At 39.4% G+C, this 12,883-nt stretch overlaps 1 protein-coding gene across 1 annotated transcript in view; it reads right to left on the reverse strand.

Moving 5' to 3' along the window:
• LOC106881266 (sodium-dependent serotonin transporter) overlaps positions 1-12,444 on the reverse strand; it is a 150,967-nt gene extending 138,523 nt beyond the window's left edge. Inside the window, exons 1-2 of the mRNA XM_089354025.1 lie at positions 12,264-12,444; positions 4,109-4,304 (exon numbers count right to left, since the gene is read on the reverse strand). Of these exons, the coding sequence (XP_089210151.1) occupies positions 4,109-4,304; positions 12,264-12,317 (250 nt within the window). The 5' untranslated portion in view covers positions 12,318-12,444. The remainder of the gene's footprint in view (positions 1-4,108; positions 4,305-12,263) is intronic.
• Between the last annotated feature and the right edge of the window lie 439 nt (positions 12,445-12,883).

Here is a 12,883-nt window from a genome sequence, read left to right on the forward strand (position 1 = left end):
TTTTTAAGATCGCTAAAACAAGTACTAATTGAGCCCTGAAGTAGAGCTAATCGGCTATCCCCTCCCCCAAAATGTCTAGCTTTGTACCTATTGTAGAAAGGATTATTAAAAACAAAATAAAACAATGGTAATTTTGACAGAATCGTTTGAGCCTCGGAAAAATTGCTTTCTGGTATTTTATTCCGATTATTTACTTCCTGAATCTTAATCCTACCGATATCAACTCTATTTTCATTCTATTGAGGTCGATAGATACAGTACAAGGCAAGTACATGAATCGACGTCATTGACTAACCCCTATCTCCACTCAGAATCACTAGCCGTTTTATTAAATTAGAAACCCTTATTAAAACAAAACAAAGCAAAAAACAGCACAAGGAAGTGGATAGTAAAAACAACAAAGGGTAGAACTGAATGCCTTATGATGTACGTGTATGGTTACGTTCCATTACAAATTGTGTTCAAAACCCGCCGAGAACGGATTTGTCTTTCGCCTTTTCAGGATTGATAAAGTAAGTACTAGATACATTTTTTTACAATTATCTTGATCTTGAGGAAGACGGCTGAGCCCATGGCCCTTGCAGATCTTCAGAACGATGAGAATGATGCCGTCAACATACCTCTTGAAAAGTTGGAACTCAAAAGCTGAAGAACAAAAATGCATGTACAGGGAAAGAACTCCACAGAACCAATTTTTCTGTAGAGAAAAGATTGTGTGTAAGGTAGTGTTTGCAGGAGATGATGAACATTATAAGGTTGACGAGATGAGGGGGGGGCGAGGGAGCTGAGTGTGTCTAAATCAGTGGTTCTCACCCAGGGTCTACATGACACTTGGTGGGAGGGGGTCCACATAACATTACATTATACAAAATACTTTCAATTTTTTAAAAATATAATTTCTTATATTTAATTATAGAAATATATAAGGATTTTTTAAACATCGAATGACTAGTAAGGTCAACAAGAGTAAAATAGGAATCAAAAGGGAGTCTAAAGGCAAAAAATGATTGAAAATCATCACTGGTCTAAGTGGTACAAGACCAGCGAGTCGTAAGGGACAGAGGGTACTATAGTAGCAGTGGAGAAGGTAGAGAGAGAAGATGGGTGGGTGGTACGACTGTAGTACACGGGCAAGAGTATTGATTTAACCCTTTAGCATTCAGATTACTCTATCAAATGTAATGCTTATATATTTAGATGAGGTAGTTTTTGTCAAACATTGTGAGGTATAATCTTAAAGAATGCAGTTGTGTAAAACCGGAACAATGCAGGAAGGTACAAAGTAAACTACAAAATGAAAAAACAGTACTCAGCTGCAGTTTTACCTTCTATTTCTATATTTCGGGGTGAAGACTCCTTCTTCAGGACATTCAGAAAAGCAGTGTTTGGAAAAAGTTTCCCAGCCACCGAATGTCCTGAAGAAAAGGTCTTCACTCCGAAATATAGAGATACAACCTTGTTCTGTTTTCTTTCCATTTTGTAGTTTACTTTGTACCTTCTCCCGTTGTTCCGGCTTTATACAACTACATTCTTCAAAGTTATATATTTACATTATTTTGAATTACTCATGTATTGTTTTGTAGCTTTGAGATTTCAATGATGTGACACTTTAGTCTAGGTATGACATTCTAGGGTAGGTGTAAGAGGCCAGATTTGGCTAGCTTGAACGTAAAACAATAAGAATATTAGGGCTGGATATGGCCAGTTTAAAGGCTAAAGGTTAGTCATCTGCTATAAGATTGGCTCCTAACTTGAGTATGGCTCGCTTTACAACCACATGGTTTTTGACTCAGTCCCACTGAGCGAGTGTTTTCTACTATGGCCACAAGTCGATAAATGCCTTCTGAATGAATTTGGTAGGCGGAAACTGTATGAAAACCCATCGTATACATGTATGTGTGTATATTTGTGTGTGCGTATGTATATCTTTGTATTTGCGTATATCCGCTCCCCTGCTTAATAACCGGCTTTATTTTGTTTACATCTAGTAACTTAGTGCTGCGAGAAAAGACACAGACAGAATAAATACTAGGCTTTAGAAAAATAAGTACCACGGTCGATTTGTTCGACTAAACCCTTCAAAGTGATGCCCCAGCATGGCCGCAGTGCAGTGAATGAAACAGTGAAAAGAAATCAGATACAATGAACTGTTAGAGCTTCGAACTAAACTCTTTGCGATTCTATTTCAGTTTTTTGCATGCTAATTTCAAATCCTGCCGAGGTCAACCACATTTTTTATTCTTCCGGGTTAGTAGATTGAAAGAACCGTTAAGGCGATGGACAAAATGCTTTGAGGTATTTATACAGGCTCTTTCACATTCTAAGCTTAAATACTCAGTGAAATTCGAATCCAGAATAACTCAGAATAACGCCGACTAAACTACAAAGATGACAGGAAGTGAAATTCCCGGAAGTTGTGGAGATTGCTGGGTAGTCTATCAAGGATGTCTAGGGCTTGACAGGTGCAGCAGAAGTAAGGTAACACCAATGCTAGGAGCTGATAAGGCAGAGGGTCAGCGAGGTAACTGATAATGAAAGCCATGTAAAAGAGAGCTTGCTTGCTACAGATAGTGGATATAGAAGGATCATTTTTCTGCAGTCGATGAACTAAAGTAACAGCTAACTACTTACCCACGCAAAAAGAAAGCATTGCATTCCACATATCTTAGAAATTATCGTTAAGACAAAACGTGCTCCAGGGTTTTTTTTTGCGTCCTTATTTTGAATTCTGAGGAAGTCAGCTTTACGTTTTATCCTTCTATGGTTCCGGGCTCGATAAGATAAAGTACTATTCAAGTATTGTGGATCAGTTTGAAATGTGAGTACCTTGTATTAATTTTGTTCAAATTATGACTCTGGCATCGCTACAAGCATTTTGTCCGGCCCCGTACACCACCGTTTTCTACTAATTCACTGCCCTAATAAAACTTCTGTTTCTAACGAAGGCACACTTAAATTTCAAGGAAGGGTTTAGATAATATCTTCAATCCCCGTGCTGAAACTGTAATTCATTTTATCGAATTCAGGGGGATGAAAAGCAAATTTGATCTCGGCAGGATTTGAACTCAGGAAGTAAATATCACGGGACATTTTTTTCTCCGATACTCTAGCAGTTGGCACTCCGTTGCTTACGACGATGAGGGTTCCAGTTGATCCGATCAACGGGACAGCCTGCTCGTGAAATTAACGTGCAAGTGGCTGAGCACTCCACAGACACGTCTACCCTTAACGTAGTTCTCGGGGATATTCAGCGTGACACAGAGTGACAAGGCTGGCCCTTTGAAATACAGGCACAACAGAAACAGGAAGAAAGAGTGAGAGAAAGTTGTGGTGAAAGAGTACAGCAGGGTTCGCCACAATCGCCTGCCGGAGCCTCGTGGACCTTTAGGTGTTTTCGCTCAATAAACACTCACAACGCCCGGTCTGGGAATCGAAGCCGCGATACTATGACCGCGAGTCCGCTGCCCTAACCACTAGGCCATTGCCCCTCCACTACTCTAGCAATAGGACTAGTATAATAATTATTTCTATTATAGGCACAAGGGGGGAAGAGATAAATCGATTACATCGATACCAGTACTCAACCGGTACTTAGTTTATCAACCCCGAAAGGATGAAAGGTAAAGTCGACCTCGGCAGAATTTGAAATCACAACGTAAAGATGGACGAAATACCGCTAAGCATTTTGCCTGGCGTGCTTAACGATCCCCCCAGCTCGCCGGAATAATAACAACAACTATTACTATCAACAGCACAAAGTCGGCCCCCACCAGATTTACGAGGGGACTGGGGAAAGTTGTGGCAGTTGGAATCGATTTAGCCGTATATTACTGGTAGTCCTTTTTCTTTTTTTTCTTTTTTTTTCGACTCGGAAGAGTGTGATCTCAAAGAAAATGACGATGAAGAAGAAGCAGGAGAAGGAGATGATGAAAGTGGAAAAGAAAATATTAAGACTAGAAAACAATAACAACATTAGAAACAGAAAAAGAATTTAAAAAAGAAACAGCAGTTAGAGTAAGTTGTATTTTTTGTCTTGTTTTTTTTTTTTTTAAATTTTTGTTGTTAATAAGTAAAACGAAAAAGATAATAAATCAATAGATTTACTCACCACCTCCATTGCGATAGCAGATGTAGGGAAATCTCCAGACATTGCCGAGGTCTACGGCAAAACCAATCACGGATAGAAGAAAATCTAACTTTTTGCCCCAAGTTTCGCGTTCTTCTTCATCCTTGGGTCTTTCAATGATCTTCATGGTTCCATCTCCGACCGGGACGGGTACGGTAGGCGAGGGTGTCATTTCTGCCTGTCGGTGCACAGCGGGAATCACCAGCCACAACGTGAGAGAGAGATAGAGAGAGAAAGATAGGAACAGAGAGAGAGAGAGAAAAAAAAAAGGCGAGGTGAAGGAGTGGGGTGAGGAGGAACGGTTGTTTTTCAAGACAAATATTTTAAGAACACAAACTACAAAAAACAACGAAACGTACCAACACCACCACCAGTACCACCACTACTAATAACAGCAACAATAATAATAATAATAATAATAATGATAATAATAACGATGGGGATAACAAGTTATTTTAAAAATAAAATTGGAAAAAAAAATTATAAGTCTTGTTAGTTTAAATAATAATTTCTTGTAAGCTACTTTTATGCTTCTTAATTGCTTTGTTTTTAAATTAACTCAGTTTGGGGCCGTTTTAAATTCAATAAGGGGATATGATAGCCAAACATTTAACCAAGAGAGAGAGAGAGAGAGAGAGAGAGAGGAAGGGGAGGGGTAAGCGCGCGAATGATTCGCTTATTGTGCTATTTTTTTTAAGACTAATATTTATAACATAATATCAAATAATAGCAGTATCAAAACCAAAATATCATGAATATCTAATAATAATAATACTAATAATAATAATGATGATAATAATAATAATAATAATAATAATAATGGTAGAAAAATAACTTACCAAAATTAATTAATCGAAGAATGTAGTCAATGTAGTCAGACTTATCATAGTAATAGTTACGTTGTTATTATTATTATTAATATTATTATTAAAGATACATATTATATTAATGGTGATGACTGGTATAATTCTTGACTTAGAATATAAAATAATATAAAATATTGAGAGGTATTTGAAGAATATTGGAGAATAAAAATAAGGGGAAAAAATGACAGTAGGTGGGGTTAAAATTTAGCGGCGAAAGTCAAAATTTTAAAAGTTAGTCTTATTTTGAAGTCATCTACGTGGGCATGTATGCATGTATGTATGTATATATACGTAGGTGTGTGTGTATGTGTGCATATAGATATATATATATATACGTAGTATGTATAATGTAGTATATATAATGTAGTATCAATAGTTAGAATAAGGGGTGAGGAGACAGAGAAACAATTGCAAAAATTAAAAGCGAACATGCACAAAAATACCGAAAAAAAACAGCGACGAATCAGAGAGAGAGTGAGAGACGAGAGAGACAGGTGGACAGATGGATAGAGAGAGGATACAAAAGGAAAATTAATTAGTTAGGAAGAAAGGTGTATGTAACGCGAATGATAATAAAAAAAAAAGAATTTGTTTAAGGCTTGTTTCTGAGTTCTGATATGCGCATCGAATTGTACAGTTTGCAATAGATGCAGAGCTTGTTGCACGACAAATGTGTATAATTCACACAAAGATGCAAGTTGTCATCGGAAGCGACAGTGTAGGGGCAGTCCCGTCAGATCTAAGCAGAAGAATCTCAAAAACTAATCTTTGTCCGTAGCTGTAGCAGTTATTTTTCTGTTAGTTTTGCTGCTGCTGCTGTTCTCGTTTGCTGCTGATGTCGGATATATTTGTCAATGTTGATTTCGGATTTACTCATGTCAATGATGATGATGATGATAGTTCTTTTCGCTACAGCTGTTGTCGTTGCTGTTGGGTTCCTGCTGATGTATTTATTTGATGCTAAAATATTTTACATTGATGCTGCTGCTGATAATAATGATGATGATGATGATGATGACGATGATGATGATGATGGTGGTGGTGGTGATGGTGATGGTGATGATGATAATGATGAAGATGCAGTCACTGTTAATGTTGCTGATATTGCTGCTGCTGTTGCAGCTGATGCTGAGATATATTCCTTCTGGTATTGCCGCTGATGTTGCTGCTGGTGCTGCTGTCCAGCTGATGGTGTTTTTACTGCTGCTGCCGCTGCCGCTGCTGCTGCTGTGATAATGTTGTCGGTACCTGTTATTACTGCTGCAGGTGCTGTTTTTGATGTTGCTGCTGCTGCTGCTGTTGTTGATGTTGCTGCTGTTCTTGTGACATGCGGTCTTGCTGCTGCTGCTCCGGCTACAGCTCACCCGGGGCACAGTCGCCACCATCAGCAGCACCACCACCAACTACAACAGCAACACACCACCGACACCTTAGTGAAAAAAGAAACGATGACCACAACGTCGACAATGATGACGATGACGATGAGGATGATATTAATGAAGACGATGACGACGACGATGATGCTGACGATAACGATGATGACGATGATGACGATGCACTTGTACTGTCTTAAACGAATATTTCTCCTCCCTTTCTGTTGTTGTTGTTGTTGTTTGTTAATTCTCGTTTTGCGACTATATTCCTGTTTGCTGATTTTTTGTTTGTTTGTTTGTTCGTTTTTTTTTTTGTTGTTATTTTCTTAGCCCCCTTACGAAGACCCTAATCGAGCAGAATTAAGTATGAAGAAGTTATTCCAACCGAAACTATCCCGTCGTGTTTCTCTCTCTCTCTATCTATCTATCTCTATCTACCTACCTATCTATCTATCTATCTCTCCTTCTCTGTCTCTCTCTCTCTCTCCCTCTCTCTCTCTCTCTCTATCTATCTATCTATCTATCTCTCCTTCTCTCTCTCTCTCTCTCTCTCTCTCTCTCTCTCTCTCTCTCTCGCTCTCTCTGGATACAGGACATCCAAGGGAAATTAGAAATTTAGCAAGGCTGAACACTAAGACTGCAGGTCCAGAGAGGGATGGTGTCCTCCGAAAGTTCAGGGAAAGTGTAAGACTTATTTATTTATTTCTATATTTATTTCATTTATTTATTTAGTTAATTAATTAGTTAGTTAGTTAGTTAGTTAAAGTTTAGAGAGATAGGCTCGGCAGATAATCAAGGGACCCAGAGACCGATGTTACTGGCTGGAACCTGCCTTTACAGGCTTCGCTTGCTGAGCATCTAAGGCCCACATCTCTGTGATGTTTACGTTCTCTCTACGTGTTCTTATTTAAGAGAGGGATGTGACTTTTTTTTTTCTAGTGAAGTTTGACTGCTGTTTCTAGCATATAGACCAACCATCTTACAGGCTCTTGTCAATTAGTTCGGCCGTTTGGCAAGCTGGATTCTCTCTCTCTCTCTCTCTCTCTCTCTCTCTCTCTGGTTTTCTTTTCCTTTTTGGCGCCGTTCCGATGTTGTTCCTCTTCCACTTAGCTCTTCACAGTTATTGTTGTTACAGACGACGAAAATGATGATTATGATGATGGTGATGATGATGATGACGATGATGATGATGACGGTTCTACTGCTGCTGCTGCTGTAGTTAATAATGATAATGAGCTTGCTTATTAGTATTACAGTTAATATTGCTTGTTGTGGTTGATGTTCTTGTTCTTGTTGTTGTTGCTGCTGCTGCTGCTGCTCCGTTTAGTGTTCCTGTTGGGTTAACGCAGCAGTTTTAATTGTTGTTGTTGTTGTTGTTGTTGCTGCTGCTGTTGTTGTTATTATGTTTGTATTTCTGTCTCACTTTTCGCACCTCTTGAAATCATCAAAGCTGTTCTTTTATTGTTGATATGTGTGTGTTATGGTGGATGTGGAGGCGCAATGGCCCAGTGGTTAGGGCAGCGGACTCGCGGTCATAGGATCGCGGTTTCGATTCCCAGACCGGGCGTTGTGAGTGTTTATTGAGCGAAAACACCTAAAGCTCCACGAAGCTCCGGCAGGGGATGGTGGCGAACCCTGCTGTACTCTTTCGCCACAACTTTCTCTCACTCCACACTGTGTCACGCTGAATATCCCCGAGAACTGCGTTAAGGATACACGTGTCTGTGGAGTGCTCAGCCACTTGCACGTTAATTTCACGAGCAGGCTGTTCCGTTGATCGGATCAACTGGAACCCTCGACGTCGTAAGCGACGGAGTGCCAACAACAACAACGTTATGGTGGACGTCGCACTTCTTATCGCTGTTGTTAAACACAGCGACCGGTCGTGTAAACTAAATCTATAACTAATGTCGTTTCAGTGGGGTATAAAAAAAATGTGTTTGTGTGTGCATGTGGCTGTGTGGTAAGAAGCTTACTTCTCAAGCATGTAGTTCAGGGTCCCGTCCCACTGCGTGGCACCTTGGGCAAGTGTCTTCTGCTATAGCCTCGGGTCGACCAAAGCCTTGTGAGTGGATTTAATAGACGGAAACTGAAGGACCGTCGTATATATACATGTGTGTGTATGTGTGTGTGTGTGTGTGTTTGCCCCACCTAGACGACCGGTGTTGGTGTGTTTGCGTCGCCGTGATTTAGCGGCTCGGCAAAGACACACACGCATATATATATATATATATATATATATATATATATATATATATATATATACATAGGCGCAGCAATGTCTTGGTAGTAAGAATCTTGCATCCCAACCACATGGTTCCCGGCAAGTGTCTTCTACTATAGCCTCGGGTCGAGCAAAGCCTTGTGAGTGGATTTGGTAGACAGAAACTGAAAGAAGCCCGTCGTTTATATATATATATATATGTGTGTGTGTGTGTGTGTGTGTGTGTGTGTGTGTGTGTGTGTGTATGTGTGTGTGCGTGTCTGTGCCCCTCCCCCCTCACTTGACAACCGATGTTGGTGTGTTTACGTTCTCGTAAATTAGCGGTTCGGCAAAAGAGACCGATAGAATAAGTACGAGGCTTACAAAATAAGTCCTGGGGTCGACTAAAGGCGATACTCCAGTATGACCAGAATAAAATGACTGAAACAAATAAAAGCATATATATATATATATATATATATATATATATATATATATATATATATATATATATATATATATATATATACATATATATATATATATATATATATATATATATATATACGACGGGCTTCTTCCACTTTCCGTCTACCAGATACACTCACAAAGCTTTTGTTGGTCCCAGGCTGTAGTAGAAGACACTTGCCCAAGGTGCCACTCAGTGGGACTGAACCCCGAACCATATGGTTGGGAAGCAAGATTTATAACACACACAGCCACGCCTGTTTGTTTTTATGTTCACTTATAATCCTTTCTACTCTAAGCCTGAAATTTAGGAGAGGGACCAGTCGATTACATCGATCTCAGTACGCAACTGGTACTTAATTTATCGACCCTGAAGGGATGAAAGGTAAAGTCGACCTCAGCGGAATTTGAACTCAGAACGTAGCGGTATGTTCACTCATAATAAAAACAATTTTACATTAATCTGAAGAGTTACTCTATAGTTTTGTCAAATACAAATTTATTATTCTTATACAAGAATGTTGTTTATAGTGACTTCGAAGTTTCTACCAACTGTTTGTATGTATGTATAAACATAAACACACACACATATACATATAAATATACACATATATGCACGCATATGTGTATATGTGCATACATGCGCACATAGATATATATACATATATGTACATGCATATATATGCTTATACGTATGTCACACATACACACAAACATATACATACATATGTGTGTGTATGTGTGTGTGCGTGTGCGTGTGTGCGTGTGCGTGTGCGTGTGTGTGTGTGTGTGTGTGTGTGTGTGTGTGTGTGTGTGTGTGTGTGTAACTATATGAATTTGTTTTGCAAGGTTCCTGATGAGAAATCGTGTATTGAAACAGAAGTTGTTATATTTCGGTATGGTCATTTTATTTTTCCAAATAAACACACGCACAATATATTCGCTCTTCACTCGTTTATTAATGTCCTTACTTTATCTTATAATCCATTGTGTAAATAGAACAGGAGGAGACACGTGGGGTGGAAGAGTTGCTGGAGAGGTCACAGGTGCGTGACGATAGATTTTCAGACAATGAGCATAGAATAAAATAAGGACAATAATAAAAAAGTGACGAACGAATATATAGTGTGTGTGCTTATTTGGCATGAAAAAAAAATTATCATCCCGAAATATAACAATACAATATCTAATATTTCCTACTTTTTTTAAAGACAGTGATTTAAGAGGTAATAATAAATCTCTGAACGAGGTATAAACAGTAGCTGCACGACAACGTGAAGTATATTTTCCACCTAAATGTGGCTAACCCTTAAGGGTGAATGCTACTGTAGCTTGTAGCCCCAGGAGAACATCTCTTCCAGCTGGCTATTGATACACTTTCTGTGCAAATACCGACAGGGTGATTGTCGTACGGGTCCGTGCGTATCACGCCAGATCGACGATGGGAAGGATGACTTCCCTTTGCAAATACCGACAGGGCACAGAAAGTATGTCAATAGCCAGCTGGAGGAGATGTTCTCCTGGGGCTACAAGCTACAGTACCATTCACCCTTAAGGGTTAGCCGCATTTAAGTGGCAAATATACTTCACGATTTAAGAGATATTTTGTCGCTATTTCTAGAAATTCATCCGTCTAAGTAGAAGCCATTATTGTTTCTTTTGTATATTTGGTATGTGTTATTTTACTTTGTTCATATTGTTTATTGTTCTTTGCTAATAACATGATTATTATTTGACCATGAATCAAAAAAATACAAATTATTCCTAATATAAACCCAAGTCCTGAATTTATGCTGATCTCTCATCGATCCCAGCAGTTCCGTCTTAAAACATGGGCACACTGGGCAGTTGCCCCGGGCACCCTATAAATCGGGGAGTCCAGTTCTGATCTACGTGTGTTGCGACTTGCCGTCAATGAATAAATATTATAGGACCCAGTGCATTGACGTACCTGAGGAAATATATTGTCGCGAAAACTGAACCAGAGAACTTTATCAATCTCGAAAGGATGAAAGACAAAGTTAAACTCAGAAGGATTTGAACTGAGAAAGTGAAGTGTCGGAAGAAACACTTCGAAGTTTTTTCCCGACGTTCTGACAATTCTGCTAATGCATTGCCTATATCACGTGTCTGCACCAAGCGTCAACAGTAAACTGTATGCTTCTATGTTAAACCACAACACCAAAGTTACTGCAAAATAATTTTATTCTAATATAGGTACAAGGTCTGAAATTTGAAAGGAAGCGTAAGTCGATTAAATTTACCCTTGTGTTTGGTTGGTGTTGTATTTTATTGCCGCCGGAAAGAAGAAAAGCAAAATTGATTTAGACACAAAACCTAAAGAGTCAAATGATAATAACAATAATAATAATAATAATAATGCTTTCATATTTTGGCACAAGGCCAGCGTGTTCGAGGGAAGTAAGTCGATAACAATGACTCCAGTGTTCAACTTGCACTTATTTTATCGACGCTGAAAGGATAAAGGGTAAAGTTGGCCACGACGGAATTTGAACTCAGAACGTAAAGACGGACGAAATGCCGCTAAGTATTTATTTCTTTATTGCCCACAGGGAAGGGGGCTAAACATTGAGGGGACAAGCAAGGACAGACAAAGGAATTAAGTCGGTTACGTCGACCCCAGTGCGCAACTGGTACTTATTTAATCGACCCTGAAAGGATGAAAGGCAAAGTCGACCTAGGCGGCATTTGAACTCAGAACGTAATGGCAGACGAAATACCGGTAAGTATTTTGCCCGCCGTACAAACGATTCTGCCAGCCCGCAGCCTTAATAATAATAATAATGATAATAATAATAATAATAGTAATAGTAATAATAGTAATAGCAAAATGATGGTGATATTGAGGAAGAGGAGGAGGATTTCTTTATTAACCACAAAGAAAAACATTGAGGACGGCGCGAGACAAAACATTGGGTGCGTGTGTGTGTGCGTGTGTTTGTGAGGGTTTGCGTGTAAACCGGTTAAAAAAAAACAGTAGTGATGAAATCTAAACAATTAATATCCTCAGTATGTGGTAGACGTTCGAGAGCTGTTCATGGAAAAAACCCTTAAAACCACGGGTACACTTAACTTCTAGGACAGGCGCCTTTCTCAGCTCTCTGTCTCCGATTTAAAGGCGTATGCTCAGGGCAGGCCAATGCACTCGCACCCTGCTAGCCACTCTCATCCACCTTTCAACAAAACGGCTGGAAGACAACACTTACCTCTTCATCCTTGTTTTCCTCTTCAAGTGATGAGGATTGACCTAAGAGGAACATGTTTTTCTTCAGCTTTTTCAGTTGCGTCCACCATACAACCTATTTCGCCATGGCCAACAGGCATATAAAAACTGCTTGCTCTTTCCGGTTAAAAGTGGATTCAGTTGATAGCCAGATCTGTCTCACACAGTCCAGTAACAGCCACTGCAATGATAAAAATAATAAAATGATTTCAAATTTTGTCTCAAGGTCAGTAATTGAATGACTAGAGTAAGCCGATTATATCGTCCCCAGTGATCAACTGGTACTTATTTCATCGACTTCGAAAGAATGGTAAGCAAAGTCGACCTCAGCAACATTTGAACTCAGAAAGTGAAGGACGAAATGTCGCTAAGCACTTTCCCCAGCGTGCTAACAAGTCTTCAAGCTCGCATGGACTAATGCTGCTCCATTTGTGGTTGCTTTTCAGAGTGTTCTTGTACCTCAGTTGAGGCCTTCCTTGTTTGCGAGAGCCCTGCATGAGCTTTGCCGTGCAACTTTTAGTCGACTATATCCACCCCAGTACTAAATTTTTAAAGTCCGGTACTATCGGGATTTTTTTGTCGAACTGCTAAGTTACGGAGATG

Source organism: Octopus bimaculoides, chromosome 6 (genome assembly GCF_046866305.1).
Source record: "Octopus bimaculoides isolate indiv1 chromosome 6, ASM4686630v1, whole genome shotgun sequence".
Classification (NCBI taxonomy): domain Eukaryota; kingdom Metazoa; phylum Mollusca; class Cephalopoda; order Octopoda; family Octopodidae; genus Octopus; species Octopus bimaculoides.